The sequence below is a fragment of the Trichechus manatus genome, unplaced genomic scaffold, assembly GCF_000243295.1.
Source record: "Trichechus manatus latirostris isolate Lorelei unplaced genomic scaffold, TriManLat1.0 scaffold00009, whole genome shotgun sequence".
Lineage (NCBI taxonomy): Eukaryota > Metazoa > Chordata > Mammalia > Sirenia > Trichechidae > Trichechus > Trichechus manatus.
The window spans coordinates 10,812,335-10,840,303 of NW_004443945.1; the positions used below are offsets into that span (position 1 = coordinate 10,812,335).

The 27,969-nt window shown below is 36.6% G+C and overlaps 1 protein-coding gene across 6 annotated transcripts in view; it reads left to right on the plus strand.

Moving 5' to 3' along the window:
* Positions 1–27,969, plus strand: part of ANGPT1 (angiopoietin 1) — a 281,266-nt gene that overhangs the window by 223,254 nt on the left and 30,043 nt on the right. For 5 of the 6 annotated variants that reach the window (XM_012559855.2, XM_004370693.3, XM_023725988.1 and 2 more), the window contains exons 6-7: positions 7,195–7,296; positions 15,971–16,137. In XM_012559855.2, the coding sequence (XP_012415309.1) occupies positions 7,195–7,296; positions 15,971–16,137 (269 nt within the window). Of the gene's footprint in view, positions 1–7,194; positions 7,297–15,970; positions 16,138–21,993; positions 22,035–27,969 lie in introns of all 6 variants that reach the window. The other variant, XM_023725985.1, reaches the window with a different exon arrangement.

Here is a 27,969-nt window from a genome sequence, read left to right on the forward strand (position 1 = left end):
AGAACATTTATACTCTTAATTTCCTTTTCTCTCCATTACCAATATTACCACTTGGCTTTCCTCAGGTGGGAGACATATTTTCCCCAAATAAAGTTTTGATCATTCCATGAGTGTTGATTCAGTATAACCATTACTCTTTTTCAAAATGTTTCGAGATTCAAATGCTGTGTAGTCCCTAGTAAGGTGACTGCCTCCTGGGTGGGTCTTATCAAGACAGCATGATTTAAATTTACTCCTCAGTAAAATTAGATTTTGCGTATCTTGGAGCTTCAGGGTTGTTTCTGAATAAATTAAATTTAAAATATTAAATTGACAAATGTCAAATATCTACTGGATTAAACTTTTAAGATTTGGGCCTAGGAGAAAATAATAGCCTGAACATATTAGCAGCCATATCAGTATAGGCCTGTGAGAGGCAAATTTTACCACTATGGAAGTGGCCCCCATGGCTTTGCAGAGGGAAGAAGGAGAAATTCACAGGTCATCTAGTCAGGACTATCATTAGATACAGTTTTGTTAGGAATAGTAGCAGAGCATGGTGAGAAGAGAAATGATTAGAGAACTGAGGCGGGAAAGCTTTGTTCATCTCTTAGAGTTTGATGCTCATTTTCTAGTTTTGTTTATTTACTACTTAGTTACGTAGTATTGAGTAGTAATTATTACTTATTAAAGGGGAAACTTTATGATCCTGGATTCTCTCACAGGTAGTAATATTGTTCTATTATGGAGAAAGATACTTTAGGCTGACATTTTGTTTCAAACCCCTTATTATAATCATGTAGCACGGCATTAGTAAGAACAGATGCTGTACTGATTCCCCAAAGTAAATCAGAGGCTGATTAACACAACAGTTCAAATGTATTGAAGTTTTATATTTTGCCAGACTCTGTTCTAAGCACTTTAGGTGTACTCACGCATTTACTCTTTCCAACAACCCTGTAAAATAGGCGCTCACGTTATCCCTATTGCCCTAGACACATCGGCATTAATATTGAAGACAGAATTTGAACCCAAGGAATCTAGATCCAGACTGCACCATCTTAACTAGGGGGCTAAGCAGGATAATTATTTATACTAGTGATGGCTGAAACTACACCATTCATTAATTTTTGAATATATGCCTCTTGCCCCATGGAGCCGAAAACACAGGTGGGATATAGGAGTAACAAAGGCAAAAGCTTACTATCAGAAAATCACGTAAAATCAGTTCATGTTCTCATTATAGTCCATTCCCCTCTCTTCCATCCCTGTAATCTCATTACCTTCCCCCATTTTGATATGAATCGTTGCAATTCTCTTAATCTTATAAAAAGGAAAATAGGACCTCCATCCTTCCAAGTAAATTGTGCTTCCTAGGTAATGAAGTTTGGTGCTACCCTTGAATTTGCTTAGCAAAAGCTTTGGTCATTGTAATGTTTTCAGAAGTTCTAGCAAGTGTTTAAGAGTGCCTACAAACAAAGAACAAGTAAATAAATAAAGTCAAATATCTCTGATATAATATGTGGGCCAATTAATTAAACTGAGCTATTTAAGACAAGTAACAAAAACGGAATACTAACAGGAAAGCATTCATCTTTAAGGCAGAGTTGCAAGTATAACAGAATTGTTAAACAGTTACTGTTTTGACTGATACTGTTACGTGCCAAAAAAGCAATGTCTGCAAAAGTTATAAAAGTGTTATCTTTTCAAATGTGATGTGGAAGTCAGAGGCAGTTTTCTAGGATTATTTAATTTTTTTAAGCAGTTAGAAAATGAGAATTGGGTCATTTATATATTTATGCTTTACTTTTATGTTATTAACAGCTTGTGGTTATATTCTTCTCTGAATTCCCTTCAGTGCATGGTAGTAGGAAACAATATTTTTTTCTTTCATTTCGTAAGTGTCTAAAACCAAATGCACTATAGCCAGCATAGTTTCATCCAAAGAGAGAAACCATTAAATCCTGACTCTTCTTATCGTAAAATATTAAAAATGTATTTCTGAACCCACAATTCCTCTAATTCTGGGAAAAGGGACTATAACAAAGGTATTGAGCCTTTTTCATTTAAGGTTATGGAAAAATAATTAACATCCACAAGCCTAATCACTCCAACTTGTATGAAAAATAAAGGCATAAGAGCGAAGTGAATCAAGTTTCCCTTTTTTGTTTGGGTTTAAACCTCCGTATTATGTTAAAAGGTGTTTAATGCTTGAAAGCTTTGACCTTGCCTGGGATAGGAGCCAGTTCAATCTTTTCTTGGATAGAGTTAAGCCCAAGTCATGCAATCAATAAATGTAACAGGCGTAGTAAATGTAGTGGGGCCTTTGCCCACAGGAAGGACACCGCCAGATATCACAGACCACACAATATTGGCAAAGAACTTTTCAAATCCTTTCATGTCTTAAATCTTTCTGAAAACGACGATCTATTTTCTTGAACTTTCTTCATCTACTAAGCATAGGCTTTTTATTTTTCTTCTGACTAGAAACAATGGTGTATTTTTTTTTGCTAGAGTAAATCCAACTTTTTAAACTTAAATATATAAAATAAAAAGTAGGATGCCAAAAAATTAGTGATGCTAATATTATTAACTAGAAGTTTGTAATAGTAACAAAAAGGGAAAATTTATTGTACTTCCAACATATTTTTGGATTTACATATTCCATATTATCCATAATTATAAATAGTGTAAGCTATATTAATGCCATATATAACAATAAATTATGAGATATTTGTAATATATTATATGCATGCACTATATAGTGCATATTATAAATACGTATTATCTCACCTATGTATCTATGAGATGAGGAAACTGAGGCATCACTAGGCAAAAATATTTCATGTAGAGTTATTTCATTCACACAGCCAGTAAGTGGCTGATCAGAGAGTTGAACACAAGTGTCCCTCATTCCATAGCCCATTCTTTTTTCTACCATGCCTTACTGCAATCCCTAACCAGCAATTAGATAAATACCATACAAATCATAATAAAATGAGAGAGAAAAAGATACCCGGAAGAATATGAAGTCATACAGACGTGTGCCTCCCAAATCTTAGTACTTAAACGTAATAGACACTGAGAAAATATTTTGTCATTTGATTTTACAGAAGTCAGAGATATCTTTTATTACTATAATTTACTTCACTCTTCCATATTTGGGTCACTGGATAATGAGGTGAATTTAACAGACACCCATTATAAAGTACTAGAGAATTACATTGAAACTTATAATTACGTGAACTGACTTGATTCCTTATTAAGCCAAATCTCTTTTAAAGTGATGATTATTGAAAAATTCAGAAAGCAGCTGTTTTTTATTATTAAAAATTAAACCTTTTCTACCATCATGGTAACAAACCTAGAAAATACTGATCATAAAATGCAATTCCATGTTGGAGTCTTCTCTGCCACTTACACTATTCAGTTGACTTTGGACTACACTTTCCGGCCATGCAGTCTGATAAGCCCGTACACAGCCTCTCCCCTTCAGTGTAGTGCTAAAGGTTAGAAAGACGGTGGTGCATTCCCAGGTTGGCCACTTACTAGCTGTGTGAACTTGGCTCGCCATTCAGAACCTAAATGTATTAATTTATAAAATAGGAGGTCTCTTATCTCCTTCATAAAGTTGTTGAAGAAATTCGTCTCATATATAATAAAGTAATGACAATGCTTATTACGTGTTGGACACTATTTTTAAAACTCTACACTTAGTAAGTCATTTAATCCCTATAAGAACCTTAAGAGGTAGAATCAGAGCATAGAGGTAGGATTTGAACCCAGGCAGTCTAGCACCCAAGTCCACATTCTTAACCAATATGCTTTTCAGCTCAATTGTGTCTATGTTCCACAAATGGCAGCTGTTATATTTGCTCTTATTATTGAGTCCTATTAAGAAATGTTAAGTATATGTCAACCCTTTAACTTCTCTGTGCCTCAGTTTCCAATTCAGTAATCTGCCTGGTTAATTTCTATCACATAACTCTGATTTTCCCTGGGTCTCTACTTAAGATGCACTCTCAGCACATCTTAACATTTACAAGTCACGGATGCCTCCTTTGTTTAAAAGGGACTTTTTCATTCTCTGTGTGTGTGTGTGACTTTAAAACTTTAAATGCACATAGATAACAATATCAAAAAAACTGTACAGCATAGTTTTCTCCACATACTCTGTATTCGCAAATGTAGTGAGTCCTTTCCCTGGGTATGTAACTGAACTTTATAGCTTTCCAAGTGCAGTTTGGCAAACTTTGAGGCAATCAGTGTCCATTAGAAAATGAAAATCTGGAAAAAATATTCTGGATTAACCGATAACTGGATAAAATTTAATTGAGAAACAATTGATATTAGTCCCTCCGCAACGAAACGTTTTCTTGGCATTTTCACTTCCCATATATTGATTTAAATTTCCCCAGTAAATGTTCCACCTGGGCCACTTCTCCTGATTTACCACCTATGCCTGCTTCAAACTGCACCATCTGGATTCTATTCACAGAATGATCCTTCTTTCCCAAGGTCACTAACGACTCCTTCTCTTCAAATATAAGTGTACATTTTCTTAATCTTTATTCATCTTGACTTCTCTGGAACATTTGATTAAATTGATCATCTCCCCAACTAAAATCTATCTCCAGCTTTCCTTGAACTCCATTATTCTGGTTTTTCTACTTCATTTTTCTTTATTCTATCTCTATTCATTAGACGCATGTTTATTTAGTATCTACCATTGGCTAGGCATCATTTTAGGCAGTAGGGACAGCAGGAAATAAAACAAAGTCCCTGCCTATGTAAAGGTTGCTGATGGGTTTTATCTCTGTTAGTTGTTCTCCAAACCCCATTCTTGAACCCACCCACTCTTTCCACTTTTGTCTTTACTTCTTTAAATAATTCTTCCATTTTCAGTTCCATGGAATACTGCTTTCAAATAGATTAATTTGGAATTAGATATACATGGGGTTCCAATCTAGGATCCAGCACTTATTGTAAGTGTGATCATTGGTGAGTTACTGTAATACTGTCTCATTTTTTTATCTGTAAAATGAGAGTCATACCTAGGGTTGTTGTGAGATTAAATTATAAAATGCTTATAAATAATTGAAATTATCTTGCATTTAACAAGGATAACATTGGTAATGGCTCTTCCTTTCTTATTCTCTTATTCTTCCATCCAGATTTTTACTCTTGGTCTACCTCCAAGATCATCTGTAACTGCTCAATAAATAATAATAATAATAAACCAGTTGATTCCAACTCATGGCAGTCCTGTGTGTTTTAGAGAAGAACTACGCTCCATAAATATCCCCTTTTATGTGTGTGTGCTACCTCAAACTCTAAACCCATTGCCATCAAGTCAATACCGACTAATAACCACCCTACAGGACAGAGTAGAACTGCCCCATAGGGTTTCCAAGGAGAGGCTGGTGGATTTGACCTGCCAGCCCTTTGATTAGTAGCCTGAGCTCTTAACCACTACACCACCGGGGCTCCATCTCAAACTCTAGATGTCCAAAACTGTGGTCATTTTCTTCTGTCACATGTTAACTCTCTTTCTTAAATTTCTCCTTTAGATCACTGGAGTTGAAAATTATGGACTCCTTTGTCTCTACAATCTTCTGGGAACAATTAATATTGAAACATTTAGGCTTTTGAGGACATGATCCATGTTTTACTCTTTGTAATACCTCCAGTTGTAACGCAGAATACCAAAAAACCCATTGCCGTCCAGTCGATTCCAACTCAGAGCGACCGTATAGGACAGAGCAGGACTGCCCCACAGGGTTTCCAAGGAGGGTCTGGTGGGTTTGAACTGCCAACCTTTTGGTTAGCAGCTGAGGTCTTAACCAGTGCCCTTAACCACCAGGGCTCCATAATACAGAATATGTGCCCAAAAATACTTCTTGAGTGAAAAGAAAATGAATGAATGAGTTAAAATTTAGGAGGGCCAAAGACTAGCTAGAGGTTATGTTGAGGACAAAGAACAAATACAGAAGAGTTAAAGGATTAGGAGAGGAGGAAGCTTGGGACAGGGAGGAGAATTGTAAATTTATAATCTTAGAGGTGGGGAGATCATTTGGCCTATTTTATATGTTCACAGATAGGCATGTATCTCTTTGTTCCTTTCAATCTGAGGAAGTACATGGACAATTTGTCCTTTAAATGACATTTCCTCCCACTGCTTTCATACCCTTTAGCCATTTGTGCTCCACATATAACGCTTCAGGGAAACACTTGAGGTTTTTCCTTTAATTAGAGCTTAGCTCTGTGCCTACGCAGGCTGCCTGCTATTGTTACCTCATATCCACACCTTTAGCCAGCTTCCAAAATGCTGGAGTATTCAATTGCCTGGAGAATGGTGTTCCCCATAGCCAGGCCCTTGAATAATCAGGTTGTCATATTCATGCTTCATCAGTTACAGTGATTGTTTTCCAAAGATAATCCCATTATAGATATGTCTCTCTCCTCGGGTGGACTCTGGGGGAAACGGCTCAATTTCTAAATGAATACTATTGTATTTAGAATAATTAAAATAAGCATAAGTCTTTATAAGATTTGGATAACTTTCCCACACAGGAAGAAATGTCACAGCCAGGAGAAACACAGTATGTCATATTCTCTTATTGTTCATGACTAGAATTCATGCAACTAATGTGTTCCCCATATGCTGGGGACCAAATTTTGCCTCTAATGTAATATTTAGCCATCAAGAATAACTATTGTAGTATGTAAGTGTATAGGAAGTAATTTGCAATGAAATATATAGTAGTTACAAGAGATTTTTAAAAGTATTATTTTCCAAAAGCTTTATTCTTGTTGTATTGCCATGCCAATTTATTAAATATTTTAAAATTCCTAGTCTTATGTTTTGGCAATAAAATAATCTGTAATTATGGAAACTTTGGTAGCATGTTTTTTAATTGAGCATACACAAGTGCCTATTTCCATTTGACTACATTTTTTAATGCTTTATGGTCTGAGACTGAGATTTTTATAATTTATGCACCATAGGTAGAATTTAATCAGAAACAACTCAAATATGAATCTAAGAAGAAATGACCAGTAAGATGTCTAAATTAACATTTTTCAACATAATACTTTTATTCTTTTTTATCTGTAGGACTACCTACTCTATTTCTATTTTGAAGCATATCTGATGCATATTTCTTTAAAATAGACATAATTGTCACTCAACTTTATTTTCCCTTTGTCTGTTAGGTATTTTGCAATATGGATGTTAATGGGGGAGGTTGGACAGTAATACAACATCGTGAGGATGGAAGTCTGGATTTCCAAAGAGGCTGGAAAGAATATAAAATGGTAAGATGGAAGACTTTATAGTAGTTTTTGATGTTTTATTATAAAGTTATCTTCACCACATTATATGATAAACTCTTGTGATTTTAGGTGTTTTTGAGTTTTTTAAACATAAAATGATACATTAGTGGCATTATTTTCATTAGACACACAACACTCATAAATCATGTTCAGTAAATGAGTTCCATATGAGCATCAGAAACAAAAATGTATTACTGAAATTATATGGTGACCTGTTATGTATTGTTTGGACTTGATTCCTAGTTGAATGGGGGAGGAGGCAGCTAGAACTCAGGTCCAAGCCATGGTGCAGGAGCCAGGGCTGTTCAGGGCTGCATGTTGTGGTGCAGAGAGGGTACTAAAGGTGGCCTCACTCACATGGCTGGCAAGTTGTTGTTGGCTCTTCCACGTGACCTTTCCATGTGACTTTTCCACGTGACTAGGTTGGACTTCTGACAGTATGGTGATGCAAGGTAGTGAGACTTCTTATGTGGAACCTGGCACAGAAGCAGAAAGTCTCAGGTCTTTTTAAGGCTTATTAGACCCAGAAATGGCACAGTGTCATGCCCACTGCATTGATTAAAGTTGATCACAGGGCCAGCCCAGATTCAAGGTGAGAAGACAAGGGAGTGAACTGGGAGACATGGTTCGTTAGGGGGTCTCCAAAAAACAACAGATGTCACCATCATCAACATCATCATCATAGGTAACCATTTTAATACTTAATATGTGACAAATCCTGTGCTAAGTACCATATACGTAAATTCTTTTATATATATGAAACAAACCTATGCAGTATCTAATACTATCCCCATTTTAAGAGGAAACTGAGATTAGGGAGATTGGCTTTTACCAGAAAATACAGTAGATGGATGAAATAATCCCACAACATAGGTAATGACTATGATTGTTGTTGTTGGGTGCCATCGAGTCAGTTCCAACTCATAGTGACCCCATATAACTGAGTAGAACTGCCTCATAGGGTTTTCTTGGCTGTTATCTTTATGGAAGCAGATGGCCAGATCTTTTTCCCACAGAACAGCTGGGTGGATTTGAACTGCCAACCCTTTGGTTCGCAGCCAAGCTGCTTAACTGTTGTGCCACATTGCTCCTTGATATTAACTATTAAAATTTGCTCCTAGAATGCCAAGGTACCATAATGGAGCAGGATCTCCATTTCTGGACTAATTCTCATTCTTTTAAGTCAATAGCTTCTGGATGATTCTTTTTTTGACTTTTTGACAAATTTCCCTCTCAGAAGGCAAACAAAAAGGTGAAGAGGAGTGCTATACTAGCTCAAGTTCTGTCTTGATTATTTTGAGAACAGCATCTAAAAACTTTGGTTGGCCAACATCTAAGTTCACCCATCAGTAGATTCTGAGTTGATTGAACAACAGTAAACAATGGGTTTTAATAAATGAATGAACATCTCTGGTAGTGCCTCTGTCTCTGCATTTTTGTCAGACACTTAGTTGAACATTTTTAAATCAGGTTAATAAAGTTTAGAGTTACACAAAATTGGAATCTTGATGTGTTTAATAAACCATAAACTCAACATAGAAAGGTAGCCAATGAGATAGAATTCAACAGAGATCACTGTAAAGTCTTTCACCTAGGTAAAAAAAATATAGAAAACTAACTGTGAGAATACAGGATAAAGGTGACAAATTGTCTTACGAACCTAGTATTTGAAAGCTGGAAAGATTTATTTGGTAATAAGCTCATTTCACATGTTAGCTACTAAAAAACAAAGACTAGTATACTCAGTCTACTTTAATTGTAATTTTTATGTCACAAAAATGCACAATTTTTATGTCACTGATCTTTGCCATGGTCTGGCTACATTACTATGCTTTCAATTTTGAGGTTTTCAGCCAAGTGACCTCATCCTAGAGGGTACAAGCAGAATGAGAGGAATCTGGACACCATGTCTGAAGGAGATGAATAATTGAATCTATTTAACCTGGAGAAAAAACAAGTTTAGACATGAACTTGTCTGATAGCTATTTGAATTGTTTGAGTGGAAGTGGGTGCTACTCAAAGTGTAGTTCAAGGACCAGCCTCATCTGGGAGCTTATTAAAAATACAGACTCTCAAGCTCCACCCTAGACTTACCGAATTAGCATCTGCATCTTAACAAGATCCCCAAGTGACTTGTGGGCATATTAAAATTTGAGAACCATTGCTTTGGAGGGCAGATTCATAATGAAAGGAGAAATGTTCCAGAGAGGCAAAACTTGACCAAGTCTGAACAAAACTCTCTAATGATTAATTCTGTCCAGCCAGGAAATGAACGGCTTATTAAGTGGTGAGGTCCCTGCTGAGTGCAAACACCCCAGTAGAAGCCAAATCACCATCTTTTAGGAATATTATAGAGAACTAGAAAGTTAGGATTGATTCTAAGGCCTTTTTCTGCCTGTGTGATTCTAATATATGCAGATAAAGATCATCTAAATTCTGAAAGAGAACCTTGAATGATGTCTCTGTTAGCAGTCTGAGTCTTCACTCTGCCATTTACAAGTGGAATGATCTTTGGCAAATTACTTAACCCATACTGCAGCATTCTTACTAGTTAAAAGGGGGTAGTAATACCTCACCTGCCTTGCAGGGATGTTGTGAGGATTAGAAATAATATAAGTAAATTACTTGGCACACAGTGAGTTTTCAATAAATTATTGTTATTATTATTAGCCAAGATTAAAACATCAAAGACTGAAAAAATTTTACTTAACTCTGCCAAAAAAAAAATTATTTTTGTTAACCACCTTAACTTACGGTTATTTTTGCCACTAAAATGAGATGAGAAGAGAGCATCTGAGAATCAAATTATAGGTATAGATCTAGGCAAATCGGAAACACGTTATTATTACTATTAATGATAACAGAAAAATGAATATAAAGTTGTCATTGTAGTGTATTTTCAAAATGGTGAATTATTAGCTGTAAACATCTGCTGCCTTGGCTAGCAAGGCACATTACATTAAGTGAGAGAGACTGACATGTGAAGTATGGAATTGATTCATGTCTTTTAAGTGTTTACCAAATATATCTATTTTTAAACAATTCTTTTTTTGTTATTGGAATAGGACTGGAGTTATATTTTTAATCATAGCTCTCATGGACCCTATTCCTCCCCGTTTTTTAAATAAGAAAGACTCTGAAATTCTGAAACATTCTGGCAGAAATAAGTCCAATGATTTTTTAATTAAAAGAATTCGTCATATGTTACAACAGTGTTTACGAAAACACATGGTAGAAAGTGTTTCAGTTGTTTCCTTCAGAGCTTTTCTTTCACCTAAACACAAAATACCGTAACTCCCCCGAGAATGGACATGGACTTCCTGTGCCATTTCTTATTAATCACACTCACGTCTATTCTCTGTCAGAAGAGCTGGCTCTCACTGTTCAGTCTAGGGTGTACATCCTTTGGGAAAACAAGGACTTCTTGGCATACACCACTTCCTTCTCAATCTTGACTAAGCAACTATGATATACACTGAGACAGTATAGTCCCTGGGTGGCGCAAATGGTTAAGCATTTGACTATTAGCTGAAAGGTTGGTGGTTCAAACTCACCCAGAGGCACCTTGGAAAGCAGGCCTGGTGATCTGCTTCTGAAAGGTGACAGCTTTGAAAACCCTATGGAGCAACTCTACTCATCACAAAGTCGCCATAAATCAGAATTAACTCAACAGCAACTAACAACAGTAAGACACTATACTTCTTCATCGGGCACTGAGTATAGAAATAGAGTTTCATCTCTCCCTCTCTGCCTTTCCTCTCTCCTTCCCTTTATACTGGTTAATGTCTATGCACTGACTCTTACCTCATAAGGTTTCTAGAACTATGTTTTAAAGTTATCAACACATGAAATTACAAATATATATTATAGTTGATATTTTTAAACCTTTCTGAATGTGAAAAGTTTACCATTTATTTGATTCCTGACATTGGCTTTTAGCCTGTAGAGTCTTTCACCTTATCTTTGTTTTCACTTAACCTTCCTCATGAGGAAATTCAGGAAAATCTGGTTTATGGATTTGTAAAGATGTTTGCTGAAAGAGAAGTCTGCAATGGGCTCTTTAATGAGGCACTTAGGGAACTATATTAACTCCTTCAAGCCAAGAGGATACCATTTAGTGGACTCCAGCAATAACACTTATCAGCAGTACTTTAACCTATAAAGCCCAATGAAGCTAGGCCTTCCAAATAGTACCCTAGTGGTCCAACTTTATAGTAGGCAGTGACTAATGCCCTGTAGAAAATCTGGCTTTGTATTGAAAACAATTGCCCTCATAAACAGAACTTCCTATTGACACAAATATTTCCATCTGAGCACCATACTTGCTAGGAGTCTTTCATTTCTAGAATGAAATTAAGAGCACACTTTCAGCTGCATTTTAATATCTTCCCATTAAAAGGAGAAAAATATACCAGAAACTAAAAACATTAAAATAAATAACTGTTTTGATCTTTCTTGTACTGAGTCTCTCAGCAGTTACAGGAGATGAGGAATTTCATTGTCTCTTAAAGCACCTTCAGAAAACCACAGCTCAGTAACACTGACTTTTAATCTGTTTTCTTTAATCATTTGTATGAAAAGAGATGGAACCCATAGGACACATGGACTGTGTCTGGTTTCAATTTTATTTCATCTATAAAAACTAACACCTTCTATGAGCATTATCAGACAAAATAAATAAAGTATCAGAGATAATCATTTTATTCACTTGGAAAAACATAAACCGAAATTGAAGATTTCTTTAGGTTTTGGAAAAGACTTATGAATATTGGTCTTTCCCTGCATGCATTTTTTCAGTAAAATGTAGCTTTTAAGGCTGATTTTAAGTCATCATTAAAGTTAAATTTCAGTGTTTTGTTTTGTTATTAAAGAAGCCATAAACCCTCTGCCGTTGAGTTGACTCCGACTCGTAATGACCATATAGGACAGAGTAGAACTGCCCCACAGGGCTTCCAAGGAGTGCCTCGTGGATTAGAATTATGACCTTTTGGTTAGCAGCCAAACTCTTAACCACTTCTCCACCAGGGTTTCCATATTAAAGAACCAGAGGAGAAAAAAATGATTAACAATGTGTCTGAATTATGATATCAAAATCTTTCATGTGAACGTGATTGTGATAACTAAACACAGTAGTTTTCATGAAAATTACTATGTATTGTGATATGTTCTCTGTAATAATAACACTGACTAGAATATTGTCAAGTGCTTTTCACGTATCAGCTTTCAGTTAAGGGCTTTAGGTGTGTTACGTCATTTCATACTCACAGCACTATAGATGGCAGCTACTGTTTAAATCCCTGTTGGGTGGAAGCTGAGGGCTAGAAGTAAAGTGGAAGGTTCCACAGCAAATATGTGCAGAGCAAGGTTCAAACTGGAGCAGAGATCAGAGGCAGAGAATATTTAACCCAAGTCAAGCCTTTTCTCCTATGCATCAGATTCGTGGTCATGCCTGAGAAACTACCCAATTGGCAGTTTACTAATGTAGGAACCCATTTCCCCTTCTTTCACTTATTTTTCATCTTTATGATGAAACATTTGTTTCTGCAACACTGCACTTGGTAACAGAAGGTTTCCTCCCTACACTACCTGTCTGACAGCCATTTTGATTCATTAGAGTCAAACATTTTGCTCCCACAGTTGAACCTGTCTGAACAGCTTTTTGGGAAGGTACATGAAACAAAATCTTGATTTCTTAAGGCAGATTCCATTGCTTTCTTTTCAGTTGCTTCTTCCTCTATTTTCAGTCAGATAAAGAAAACTGGGAAGGGATGTTTATCTCCACTCAGCGGAGGTACAGGCTGCTTGCCGGGATGGGATGAGCCTCTGGTCGGAATGACGCTGATGCTCGTCCATTTCAGAGGCTCTCTGGAGATGCTGCACTTTTCCCTGGGGAAGCCGGAGAGCTTTATCCTTACAACGCTTTCAACAGTGTGGAAATATGTGACCTAAAACTTAACACTTCATCATTCTCAGCCTTACTCACATTTAGTATAATTGTTGAATCCCTTCTCACTAACAACCCAGAAGAGGGACTTGTCAAGTGGCTGGAGGTAGAGCTGTGACATGTCTGAACTGAGAAGAAATGCCCAGCGCTCTTTTTTCTTCCCAGTGGCTTCTGCAACTGAGAAAGTACTTATTGTTTGGTTTTCAGACCCCTGTAACTTTCGTTTTTGCTTATGCATCGGAGAAGGTAAGGTCCGGTGTTCTCCTTAATACATAGCACGGGGCTGCCATAACAATGTGTAAAATTGTTAGCACATCCTTAATTGTAGTCATATTTCCTGCCACTGTGGAACTTTTGCAAAGTGTGACTTGAGCATCTCAGGAATAGAAAAGCAAGGAGCCACTGGGATACTAATTTCAATGAGTCTTATCTTTTTGCTCTGAGCTACAGGTAGATGGTTTTCAGGGGAATATATACACAGTGTGATCGGTATCAAGGGTGTTAACTTAATTAAAAAAAAAAAAGTTAAATTGGGGAATAATTTTTAAGTATGCCTACATATATTAAATACATTTCATTTTAACTTTAAATATAAAAATACACATTTACTTGCCCATTTTTTAATAGAGGGCCAAGGCCTGGAATTCTGGGTCAGTGGTTCTTACAGAAACCTTTCCCATAATGGAAGGCATTCAGTTTCTAGCTTGAGGTTTTTCAAAATAGAGAACATAGTTAAAGAGACATGCACAACAGTCTAACTAAAGAATCTACTAGAATTGCGTTATTTTCCCTAATCTTTTCGAGTTGTCTCAACAACACCTAATTCAAAAGTATCTTTTTTTTTAGTGGTTTGCTTTTACTGAGCAAAACTAAACATTTAAATTAGATTTTATAAAAATATCCTCTTTCCCCACTAATATTTAACTTACTTACTAAAATATTATAAATATTATCATTACAATAACAGAAGTGGCATAAACAAGTTTGGGAGCAAACACATCTTGCCATTGGTAAACATGCAACTCAATTGGCCAAGGCAGCAATGCACAAGTGTATTTAATAAACTTTTACTATGTTCTGGGCATCAACATAATTTAAACAAGGAATGGGAAGCACTTGCTCATTTGTTAAGTTGAATAAAGGAAAAAGCAGTTAAGAGAACTTCTACTGTAGTTGTAATTCTATAAAATTGATATACATTTAAATTTGAAAGGAAGCTTAGATTTTTCCAAAGTTTATCACCTGTGATAAGAGAACAAGGACTGTTTTTGTGATTGTTTTAGAGCTTTCCTAATACTTCTTCTTAATTTAGATATAGTAAAACCTTTATTAGTGAGAGCCTCCATCGGAATTTCTGCTTTCTGACACATCAGTGTCTATTCTGTGACTAGGGGAGCTGTGTCTTTCAAATAATAAAGTGCACAAGGCAAATTGGGGAGCTTGTTCACATGCAGATTCATGGGGCTGTTCTCAGATATTCTGATTTATTGCAGCGCCAGGAACATTTGTTTTCAACCAGAATTCCAGTGATTATGATTCAGTTGAGTACTTTCAGAAACACTTCGCTTAGACTCAACTAAATTGCCTACAACAAGAATTGTGGTTACTTCTCTGAATGTTAATTTCAAAGTGCTATAATATTTTGCTTCCTCTCTCCCTCTCTTTCTTCCTTCCTGCCTCCCTCTGCTCTTATTTTTTCTTTGAACTTCAGTAAACACTTAGACAGTGCTCAATGTATTCCAGCACTCTAGTCTATGAGGATTCACAAATACGACGTGACTTCTATCATCAGGGAGCTCACAGTCAGTAAGAAAACATGTAGACCAAGAATTAGATTGAACTTCAAGCATTTTCAAGGAATACTTTCCAAAGTCATTGTGCATATCCAAAGTCTAGAATGCGAGCAGTTTCTTAGCGTTCTTTATTTTCTTATCACTAACATAGCCAACACTGAGAGTTATCTTTCTTTTGAGGATGACTTTTTTTTCCCCTCCACAAACTATTTTGAAGACTTAACAACCGTGACTGGAATTGCCCCAAAGAGAACAGCAAAGCTATATTGATACTCTGATGCAGAGCAGCCAGCTAGATTCACTCACTAGCTCTTTCATGCCAGCCTTCTGCCTCAAAATTCAAATCCATGCCAGTGAAACATCGTAAATAATTATAGTCATGGATGTTCATATTTGTTTATTAATATTTAAAAATGAGAATGCTAACACCGCAGAAGTCAAGGGTCTACTAACCTATATAAGTTATTTTTGGAGTATAATTGTACTCCCAAATAATACTAACAGCAGCAGCAACAATAGTAGTAATAATAATATTGATAAATAACTGGTCTGATAGTATCCTGGTAATATTTATTGAAAAATGTTTAAATTATATTCAAAATATTCCATCAACCCGTATTTTAGAAATTCTTTCGAAAGCAAACTGTTAATTGAGACATATTTTCTGATTCAACCTATTAACCAGATTCATTTAACTCAAATATATCTCATCTACAAGCACTTAACTAACAGAGGTTTAACTGGAGTAAGTGCTGGGCTTAGCCTTAGGGGAAGAAAACATAACAGAAAAGTATTGAAAGAAGTCAGTAATTGAAAAAAATACATAAAATGTATCGCATACCGTGAGAAATTGTTAAATGCTAAACATGAAAAGAGCTTCTCTCTAAACTAATGGCTGCATTTCTATCTTCTTTCTCAGGGCTTTGGAAATCCCTCTGGTGAATACTGGCTGGGGAATGAGTTTATTTTTGCCATAACCAGTCAGAGGCAGTACACATTAAGAATCGAGCTAATGGACTGGGAAGGAAACCGAGCCTATTCACAGTATGACAGATTCCACATAGGAAATGAAAAGCAAAACTATAGGTAAGTCATGTTTCAGTGTAGTACTCTAGTACCTTTGATCCAGCCACTTTATAGGTTTAGTGGAAAATAGTGTGGGAAAAAAAAAAGAAATGATGAAATTCATCCTTCAAAATGAAAATCAAGTTGTTTGGCTATGCCTATGTTGAAGAGATGTGAAAAATCCTGCAAAAGCTTCTTGAAAGCTTTAAAATTCCATTTTCACAGACTGAGTGACTGTCCTGATGTAGGCTCAGTTTCTAAAGGTTGATGAATTAAATCAAGCATAGTATATTATTGTTGTTATAAAGGTGTGATGAATTCATACATATAAAACTGATCCCATTGCAATGACCCAAACTCAACTACTTGAAATAACCTCTCTTTTACCAAAACATTTTCTTCTACTACTTTCTTTATGTACCTTTCTTAAATTATATTTTTTCAAATTATCTTGAAGATGACGAAACAGACTAAATTTTTGTTTTTGAATGATTTACATAAAAGAAAAAGTGTGGCATGGAGCTTTTAATAAATAATGTAAAAGACAAAAATAAATCTAAATAATGGCGTTTACATATCTATATAATAAATTTTTGCAGATATAAAAATAGACAAACTATGCAATTAACTGTAAAAGTCTCTGATGTTTTGGTTTTTTAATGAGCAGCTTGTATCCTAGGGGGAAAAAAACATAAACATATAGCTAAGGACATTATGTGGTGTGGCAAATTCATTCCATAAACACATATTGTGTTATTTCTATGTTCTACTACAAAACCCCATTGCCATCGAGTTAAATCCAACTCATAGGGACCCGATAGGACAGAGTAGAACTGCCCCATAGGGTTTCCAAGGAGCACCTGGTGGGTTTGAACTGCCAACCTTTTGGTTAGCAGCTGAGCTCTTAGCCACTGCGTCACCAGAGCTCCATGTTCCACTCAAAAAAATACAAACCCATTGCTGTCTAGTCGATTCTGACTCATAGCGACCCTGAAGGACAGAATAGAGCTGCCCCATAGAGTTTCCAGCGAGTGCCAGGTGGATTCAAACTACTGACCTTTTGGTTAGCAGCTGTCACACTTAACCACTACACGACCAGGGTTTCCATGTTCCACTAGACACTGGTAATTTAGCAGTCAGTGACAAGGTCTCTAGTCTCACAGACCTCACAGCCCAGTTTTGTTACAAAGTAGGTCACTAATCTACTGGTCAGCATTCCTTGAGGACAGAGAATATATTTTAGTTACTTCTATATCATTATCCATTAATACAATACTTGATACATCGCAGATTCTCAATAATTGTGTGTTCCTCAGTTTCATAACTGGTAGTACTTTTTGGAAACATAATTTTGTATGCTGGAGAGTTGGCACATTATTTCAAGCAAAATGCAGTGGTAGCAACCAATCTTATACTTGTTCCCAGTCTGCGTAGCTATCACCTCATAGTCCAACTGTTTCTGCTACTTATTTGTCTTTTCAAGTCATACCGTTCTTTAGGGGTTTGAACCTGCATCTCTTTCATGGGCACACTCATTTTATTTTAATGGATCACATATGGGATTGGATCCTTGGAGGCATCATAATCATTTTCTTAACAAATAATGATGATGTCATTGCAAAAGAGGATGAGAAATAGATTTAAAGAGTTGATGAACTCATAGGGAGGGGGATGTACTTAATGGCAACTCAAGAAACAAAAGAAGAAACACTTATGAAATGTAATGGAGTGTAAGAAGAAATGTTTCCAAGGAGGTCAATATTTTGAGAGTTTTATAAGAAGAAAAACCACTGTAAAACATCAGGGGTACTCTTATGTAAATGAAACTTGAAACTACATGGAACTTGGCTAGTGTCAGACAGCCTGACAATAGGACTAGCAAATAATTAGTGGAGTCTTTTTCTAGGCTCCTGAAGAATTTGTTTTGGTTACTTTTCAAAATGTCTCAGTTCTTCATAGGTGGTTGTGTGTGTGTGTGGCTGGGGTCATGCTAGGGGAAAAAAGGGTATTTAGGAGGATTGTCGGCCTCTGCAGCAGGCTTCAGGATGCATGGTATGAATGTTGGGCATTCTGGCATTGCATGAAGAAGGAGCACTTATCTCCTTTTAGAGTGTCCCACAGCCTTCATTACATAATTTCCATTTTCTTCAATGTCTGTGTGGTTCTGTATCTTCATGGTCCCATGTTATATGTATCTATGGCCAGAAGGTAAGTCTTCTGAATTAGGGTAAGACTTGCACTCCAGGATCCCGTTTCTTCTTTCTTGAGATATTTGTGAACCTTGAGAATCAGAACTATAAAGCCAGACCAAAACCAAACCCGTTGCCGTTGAGTCAATTCAGACTCATAGCAACCCTATAGGACAGAGTAGAACTGCCCCATAGGGTTTCCAAGGAGCAGCTGGTGGATTTGAACTGCCGATCTCTTAACCACTGTGCCATCAGGGCTTCATAAAGTCAGAAGGAACTTAATTAATTCCAAACCTTTTGTTTTAAGGGAAAGAAAGGTGAGGTCCAGAAATAGACAATATTTTGCCCAAGGAGAGAGCAAGGCTGAAATATGGGATGTTTGACTCTGTCTACTCTGTCATGCTGCCCTAACTGCATTAGTGGCTGTGGCTCTTCTCTCCTGCCAGTGCCCAGCAAAAATGAGTCTGTCATCATCACCTACTCATGCAATTAGGTATAAGATTCACATTGGCATCAAATGGGGAATTAGACTCATTAAAACATAGTTCCTGCTCTGGTGAAAGCTTACATTAAAACAACCACACCATATAATGGTGTTATTCCTGCTGTCAAAGAAAATGAACCAGAAGCTTGAAAAGGGCAGCTAAGCCCTGGAGACCACCCCCTCCACTCATGCCCAGTACTGGTTCTCTAAGCCCAGCAACTCCACATATGGCCTGAAGAACTCTAGATATCCAGCATTACCTTGCTGTGTATTTCTTCTACTCAGCTCTTTCCTTCTGAATAAGGATACCTCTTTGTGATAAATTATTGAAAGTATTAATACTAACATTTGTATAGTATTTTATAAGTTGAATGATTCTAAGCACATGATCATTTAATCCTCAAAGACTTTTCGAGGTAGGTATTATTAGACACATTTTAAGGATGAAGAAACTGAGTTTAGTCAATTGACCTGCCCCAAGTCCTAGAGTTATTAAATTTCCCATTGAAATTAAAAACTATGGAATTTGTGACAGGTTTTGTTTTATATTTTTACATGTTCTACATTTTTCCTCTTTCAAGTTAAATTCAGGATTCTTTGGAGAAATGTCTTTTCTTAAAAATTTTCTATCTTAACAGAAATTTTGCCATAGCTGTGGTCATAGTGTATCAGCCTAATTTTTTTTTTTAAAAGTTCTCATGCTCTAGATACATACTGATTAATAGTGAGTGTTGAGAACAGATAGATGAGCTAAAGAATATATGTGTGATACGCATATTTTCCTTTTATTCTCTAAGGAAAATCTAAATGATTTTCTCAGATAGAAAGTTAAATCTATAGAACCCAGGAGAATATAAATAAGAAAAACAAAAAATTGTCATGATAAACACATCATGTGAAATAACACACTATCACTGTGCAATTATTAAGTACTTTCTCTAGAGAGATAGTATTATCCAGACCTTCATCATCTAACACCCAGATTATTATAAGGCCTTCCTGCCTCCAGTCTTGATGCTCTCAAATATATCTTCCACACTCTTGTTGGGATGTTTTCTCTAAATGATAATCTGACTTAGTCTTTCCTCTCCTTCATGTATTTCAGTGGCTTTTAGGGGAGCACATACTCCACTGCAAAAACCAAAACAAAACTTTAGCCAGTAAATCAAACTTAGCACAACCAGAAATGGGACAATTTGACCTTCTGTGACTTCTGATACGATAAAATGGAAGTACCATTTATACAGCATTCTTGTCAAAAAGGTTTAATATTTATCTAATCATGAAGAACTAATCAGATAAGTCCAAAAGGTGAAACATTTCTGAGGAAAACTGGCCTGGACTCTTGAAAAATTTGAATGGGTCGGTGGGTTGGAAGACTGTTCCAGGTAAAAGATGACTGAAGAGACATGACCACAAATGCAATTGGAGTGGATCCTGAGTCCAAATAAATAAATACTAATCAGCTATAAAGGACTTTTCGGGACAATAGGGGAAATTTCAATATCGAATATGTAACTAGATTTTCAAATTAAATTAATAATAAATTTCTTGGTTGTGATAAAAATTGAATTCAGAAACCCTAAATATCATTCACGTTTGTATGGTATTTAAGTTCACCAAATACAAAGTACATTTGCACATTCTTTCTGACAGCACCTTTGTAACAAAATGGCAAGGATGTTGGGAAGAAGATATTATTCACACTTAAAAATAAGAATACCAAGGTATAGAAGTAAAAGGTGACTTGTCCAAGATGTAGCTGGATTGTGCTATGTTCAACTTGGTTAATCAGGGAACTATATTTCCCCTCTCTTCCTTGTATGGTTCCCATTAAGAGTTGGTCAAAAGAAAACCCTGTCTGAGATTTGGAAGGTGAAAGTAAAGCAGCGGCCATACTCTCAGAACATCATCAGATACGGTGATGTTCAGAAGCATAGGTGGCCAGAAGTTCCCAGCTTGCCCTCTCTCTCTTCCACTTTGCAACCAGCTTTTCTTCCTGATGCTGGCACTGCTGAACAACAGCAGCCCTAGTCCCACCACCAGATGCTTGATGCATGACCACAGGTGACATAGCTACACAGAACACAGGAGCAACAGCTGCCCGTAGATCTCCCAGAAGCTCCCTCTTTGTGGTCCCACTTCTGTGGCTGGAAGTGCTTTGTTTCTTGGATTTCCCTGCAAGCTCTGGCTTGTCGACCCCAGCAGGATTTCAAGTGTACATGTTAGTGACCCCCTTGCTGATCCTCCACCTCCCCCTTCGGCCAGACCTGTACTTCCCTAGCTTATCCTACATTTGTGTAAGGTCTAATTTGTATATCAAGCCCCTTATTTCTATAATACTCATCATGGTTCTGTTCCCTGGACTGGACCCTGACTGATACAACCATGTTGTCTTTACAGATGGTGAAGCCAGACTTCTTCACAACCTCCACATCTTCTAATTCCTATTCCTATTTCAGAGCTCTTTCCAGTAGACCATGGCATCTCCTCAACTCCTAATTAATCTGCTATTTTTAAAGCATTCTTTGCTGTAGTGGTGGTTCACTTTTTTTTAACTCTATGTAATGGGACAAGGAAAGCTTTTGTGAGAATAAAAAGTTATTAAGTAATTAAGTATTTATTAGAGAGATCAAAGTTTAATCAATTTTCAAAGAATTGAAAAGCCATAAAAATGAAAAACAAATGCATACATAAGGATAATTTTATTCTAAAACGTCTTTTTTTTTTTTTTTGAGCCTGCAAGGAACTTTATAAATACTTTAATTCATAGTACACACGCAGTTATCTAATTCGTTAATGACTTAGAATATGGATATCAAATCTATAGATCTATGAGAGCATAGAGAAAGAGCATCCAAATTGTCCTGAAAGTGAGGATGATGCAGTTCGCTGGGAAATACTGTAGGGAGATTTCTAAGGGGATACTGTTAGGATCAACCCTCATGGCAGAGTAAAGGAAGCAAGACTGGGCAGAGGGACAAGTGGGGCTCAGGTGCAGTCATAATGAAGAACTCAGTTAATCTGAAGGGAGCTGTCAGCCATCAACATCCCCAGGAGGTCAGGGAAGGAGTGTTTCAGTCCTGAAGGGGTTGTGAATCACAGCATCCACAGCGGGTATCAGGAAAGACTTTCTGCAATAAGGAAGAATCTTAAAGATTTAAAAGATGTAACCAAGTGACAAATTTGGGTTTATGTGTTTAGGGTGAAGATACACTATCAACAAAGGCCTGGAGGACTTAGAGGTAATTACTGAAACAATTATAATGAGGGTGGTATCTGGTTGGCAGGAGGCTGGAGAAAGAGCATGGTAGCGATAACTGGAGAATTAGGTAGTCTTAAATGGTAACCAGCAGATTATTTAAAGGAAATTCTTCAAAGGATCATAATACCTGTAACACATAAAGCTGATGTAGTTTGGTTGAAGTGGTTGTGGGGATGTAGTACAATGTCCCTTTGGCCCTCCCCTTACTAGTAACTCAGACATTTGTAGAGCACAGTCTAAAAACTGTATTATAACTAACCCAAAAACCCATTGCTATTGAGTAGATTCCAACTCATAAGGACCCTATAGGACAGAGTAGAACTGCCCCAAAGGTTACAGTACCAATTGTATACAAATTTAGTGTACTATTTTCAAGTACAGAAAGAAAAAGAAAACTATATAAAATTTTCCAGCCTTAATGTTAGGAAGACATAATTTTAGTGAACGTATTTCTTTAGATAAAGCCATTTTACATGTGAATTTTTCTGGATCTTGGGAACAGCTTTCTCCCTAAAGTTTTGTTGGTTTCTTTTTGTGGTATTTGCTTGATTAGTAAATCCTTTATTACAGATAGTATAATGACAATCTTAAGGATAGCCACTCTTGAAACCAGTGGAAACCTTGTGTTAGTTAAGTCTGAATGATAATATTTAGCAATTGATAGGTTAATGTACATTTTGTGGGTATTCATATTTTATTATCTTTATATTACTTGTTGGGGAGAAATGATACATCAGGTTGGAATTGACTGATGGCCTATCATAAACTTGTTCTGGAAAACATGCTACAGGAATGTTTAAAATTGCAACAACAACAACAAAAAACTGAAATAACTTGGCCATTAAATATATTTTTGCACATGTTTTGTTTCTGTCCAAAATCTTTATTGGGAAGCAGTTTGATGTAGCATGTAAAACATTGTATTGGAAATCAAGAGACATGAACTCTAAATTTGGATCTGTGATTACTTTTCTGAATGACCTTGGACAAGTTAGTGCACTTTTCCAAGTCACAAATCCTCACAAGTAAAATGAGGAGGTAAAGCTGGAGTTCTTTCCAATGCCACAATCCTTTTTTTTTTTTAAATCACCATTAAAAGTACTCCCATGTCATGTATGTATTTCAAGGACAAAACAAATTAGTATGGATTGAAAAGAATTCTCTTGAGCCTCCCACATAAATTTGAGCCCTGCATTTTTGTAGATATTGCAAAACTTTCTTCACTTTTTTTAGTGAAATGTTTCTAATTTCTCTGATCCTCTGGGCTACATGATCCTGGCTGGAACCAGTAGCAGATGTGTTGAAACACTAAGAGGAAATTTATTTTTTTTTACAGTACTTCTGGACTGAACAAGGTAGGAAAAAAAACAAATATATATATATAGGGATTCTCCTGGTAGTTTTTACCCTCTTGAATTTCTAGTCTAGGTACTCAAACTCAAGGTTTTAAGTAATTTTATTTGTGTTTTCAAATAGTTCCTCCAACTTAGTTGGGGGGGGTATTACTTTTATTTAGACTGCAATTTTTATTATGGTTACTTCCAAAGACAGAGAAGGAATTATTTTGTTTCAAAAATTTATATGTTTATACTCCTTGACTGGGTTGAAATATTCAAGAATAAGAAGGTTCCTAGGTCTTCAGAGGCACAGATAGTGTCCAAGACCCCAAAACTTTGTACCTTCTAAAGGAAGACCTCTTGACTTTAACGAAGATTTATGACAGTCTCGGATTTTTCTAAGCTGACAAAAAAAATGTTTTAGTGCATTTAAGTCTAGAGATTCTCAGGGGATTCCTGCTATAGAATGAGTCATGCCTGGACTCAGACAACTCTTGGCCTAGAAACTTACAGGTTGGCAAAGATTGCTAGAACAACTGGCGCTGCCTCCATGGAACAGTCTAAGGAGGTGTGCTGGGCTCCACTGCTCTGCGTCTCCCCAGTACCGTCTACCCCAGAAAAGTCTGAAGCTGTAACTTCAATGAAAGAATTGTTATGTATATATTATTCTAGGATAAAATGTCCACAGAGATTTCAGTCCAGCTGTGTATGTGTGTGTTTACACATACACATACATGTATGTGATGGTGATAGAGGAGGGAGTGGATAGTAGACAACAGAACAGGCAATTACAATGCCACAAATGCAGTCAATTCACTAATAGAGACAAGTGGCATGGATGGGGGACCTAATCTAATTTAAGAGGTCAAGGATGGCTTCCAAGGATTAGTTTTAGTTTAAGTTGACATAAAAATATAAAAATGGCAAATTGGAATTAACTGGGAATAGTCCACAGTTGAGTCAGAACTGACTTGACAGCGAGTTTGGTTTTTTTTTTTTTTTTGGTCCACAGTTGGGAATGGAAGATGGAATAGCATATATGAGGCTTCAGAAGTGAAAGAAAACATGTCTTGTTAGTGGGCTACAAGTTGTTAGGTATTTCTTAAGCATAGAATACAAGGAGGTGATGACCAATCATGGTGCTGACAGCAAAGGAGGGCCACACAACTAGCAACATGTCAAAGACCCAGGCCTGGCAAGTGGTGATGGCACCTGAAGGAAGACCATCTTTTCACACATCCTGGTCAATTTTTTCACTCAATATTTTGATTACTGGGTTCATTAAATATAAGTGAAAACAATGTGCAAGCAAACCCCATAGAACTCAAGCCTTCTCCTTTCAGAGCTTAACCTCTTTACTTGACTTGCTTTTCTTCCCCCCGTTAAGTCTTAGTCCAGTCTGTAGAGTTCTGCTTTTTAGATTGGGTGAGGAGCCTCTTCTGTATGCTCCCACTGTCCTTGTGCATATCCTTCTCACCATCCTTGTCACACTAGGTTGTCATTGGCTGTCCCGTGGTATTAAACTGCTTCCTCTAGGAGGACAGAGACATCTCCACAATGCTTGGCATGTGCCTGGAAAGGAAACACTTCCTAATAAATACAAGAAAGACATAAACAAAGATATTCTTTTGTGCATTCAACAAACACAGCTGTCTACTCTGTCAATTATTGATCCATATGCTGGAGATTCAGAGAACAAGAAGTAAAAATTCCTGCCATCAGAGTCTTATGGTTTAGAATGACAGCATATTTTTTAAATAAAGGGCTGTGTCTTTTAGTTTTTTGGATTGCTTCTTGGATGAGATTCATTGCCCTAATCTATTCAACTTCAGGCCCTTCTGTTCCACAAGAATTTCTAGATTGCGTGGAGACAATAAAATAAAATAAATTGCTAATAAAATAGACACATGACATATCTTGTTCCCTAGGCCAGCTAATCCTGGAATAGGATGATATATTGCTGTCACTAATAAATAGTTTGTGGGTTACAAGGACCAGGTACTGTGCCTGCAATTTTGATAGTTGACACTAAATTAAAAACAAAAAAACAAAGCCGTTGCTGTCAAGTCGATTCCGACTCATAGTGACCCTATAGGACAGAGTAGAACTGCCCCATAGGGTTTCCCAGGAGCAGCTGGTGGATTCGAATTACCAACCGTTTGGTAGGCAGCCATAGTTCTTAACCACTATACCACCAGAGTTTCGTATAACAGTAAACTGATTTTATAAGACTCACACCCATTGCTATCGAGTTGATTCTGACTCATAGCAACCGTATAGGACAGAGTAGAACTGCCCTCATAATGTTTCCAAGGCTGTAATATTTACAGGAGCAGACTGCCACAACTTCCTCCTGTAGAGCAGCTGGTGGGTTTGAACCACCGACCTTTTGGTTAGCAGCCAAGCGCTTAACCACGGCACTACCAGGTCTCTTTATAAGACTCATAATGGGTGAATAACTGAGAGCTTAATAAATAGTGAAAGATTTAGTTACAATTTTTTGAGTAAAGTTTTTTAAAATTATGAAAATGACAATAGAAAATATTATCCTGTAGCTTATGCAGTGCTTTTTCTCTCTAGCAGATTTATTCATGTTACAAAAGCCTTTACCCATTTCAATCATAAATACTATAAAACCATTTGAAATAACCATGCCAGTATTACATGCATCAACGGCAAGCCGTCGTTGACAGTAGCATTATAACATTTAACTTCAACCATTATTAACTGAGCACTCACTCCATGCCAAGTGCTTGCAAAATGCTTACATATGTCTTTTTTGGTGCTAATGTCATAAATGTTAATGTTTATACTGGTCTTCTCATTCTCTATGGAAAGAATCAAAGGAGCTATTTTATTACCTGGTTCAGTTAGAAACTGGATAAACAGCTGGGTGAAAAAAGAGTTTGAGAGTCCTGTCTTATCCTTTAGAATGCAGAAGACAAACTGCTACCTTTCCCTTCACACACCTGAAGAGCAATTGTAAAGATAGCTTTCCAGAACTGCAGACCGGAGGAATTGACCCCAGTCATTACATAAACAATTAGAGATCACATCATTTTTATAAAAATAATTATTTTAATGAATTATATTTACAAAATAATTGGTATCATTAAGGATCAAATGAACAACTTAGACCTATTTATAATCTGATTTTTCAAGTATACACAGAGTTCTTAGCAAAAGAACTATACCTGAAAAGTGTGTATTTCCTTAACATCCCCTAACCTAGAAGATATGCTAATAATTAAATACATTAAGTCAATATTTTCTTAGTGTGTTAAAAACTTAATTATTGAATATGTAGTTTACAATATCCATAATTTATGTTTCTTTTAACTTAGTATAGTTTTGCTTTCTTCTACATAACTCCACTAAAATTACTCTCATAAAAGTTATTATAATTCTTTTCAAATCAGAGTCTGCAGTTCTTCATTTATCCAGCCAGCCAGCCATCATTTATCATGTTGATATTATTTCCCTGGCACTATGCCAGTTGTTCCTAAACTTGAACATGAATAAGATCAACTAGAGTGCTTGCTTAAAGTGTATATTTCTGGGCCCCAGATCCAGAAATTCCGATCCTTCGTGTATCAATTCTACCATGTACACCTAGGCGATGCTGATGCAGAAGTAACGCTTTAGTGACACTAAGATGCCTTATATGCTGCCTTGTGGGACTGATAGTTCAGGAGAAAGAAGCGAACGTGATGCCATTGCCTTAAACACAAGTTTTAGAGGCAATAGGCTGTAGCTTTTTTTTTTTTTTTAAATCACAGAATTATGGACCTTTCCAAAAAGCCAATGGTGCTATGGAACTTCTCCCCAGAATAATGCAGAAACATGAAATTTTGCTCTAATTTATAAATGATTCAAATTCATGTTCACAATCCCTCTTAGAATTCTTAGAATTAGACTACAGCTGGACACTAAAGAAAAGTCATCAGTTCTACTGAGGCTGAGGATGGATGGGGTACACATTGGAAGCGATCGGAGGGGACCAGGAGCTTCAAAGCAGCAATCCTTAGTGATTTGGGAAATATGTGCAGATGTTCATGAGACAAGTATGGAGGATGGTAGCAGGAGACATCTTGAGATTCCAGCCAAAGGGAACAATGTGGACAAAGATACAAAGGTGTAATTTGAGAGAGAGCCTGCCTTATTTAGAGAAGTGCAAGCATCTTGTTTGTGGGGGTCCATTATGCTAGATAACAGAGAAGCCGTATATTCTATGCTGAGGAGTTTGGACGCTATCCTATAGCTAATTGTGGAGAGAAATAAGCATACTGGTGATTTTGGTCAACAGAAGAATCTGCTTATGCACTCTGGAGCCTTATTTGCAGACGTTATAGCAACACATTGTCCAAGTACAACAAGAGAAAGCATTTCCTCTTTGCAAAAAACCTCAGACAATGCCTCTCAATGGTTTCCAGTGTTCTACTCTCCCTTTTCTCTCACTGTGTCTTCCCCTAGGGGATGCTGCTCTTTAAACAGAAATAAAAATGAGAACAAACCAACTTTACTTGAGCTTGTTTATGCTAAAAAATCAATTTCAATAGCAATTTTTACAAGGTCCTG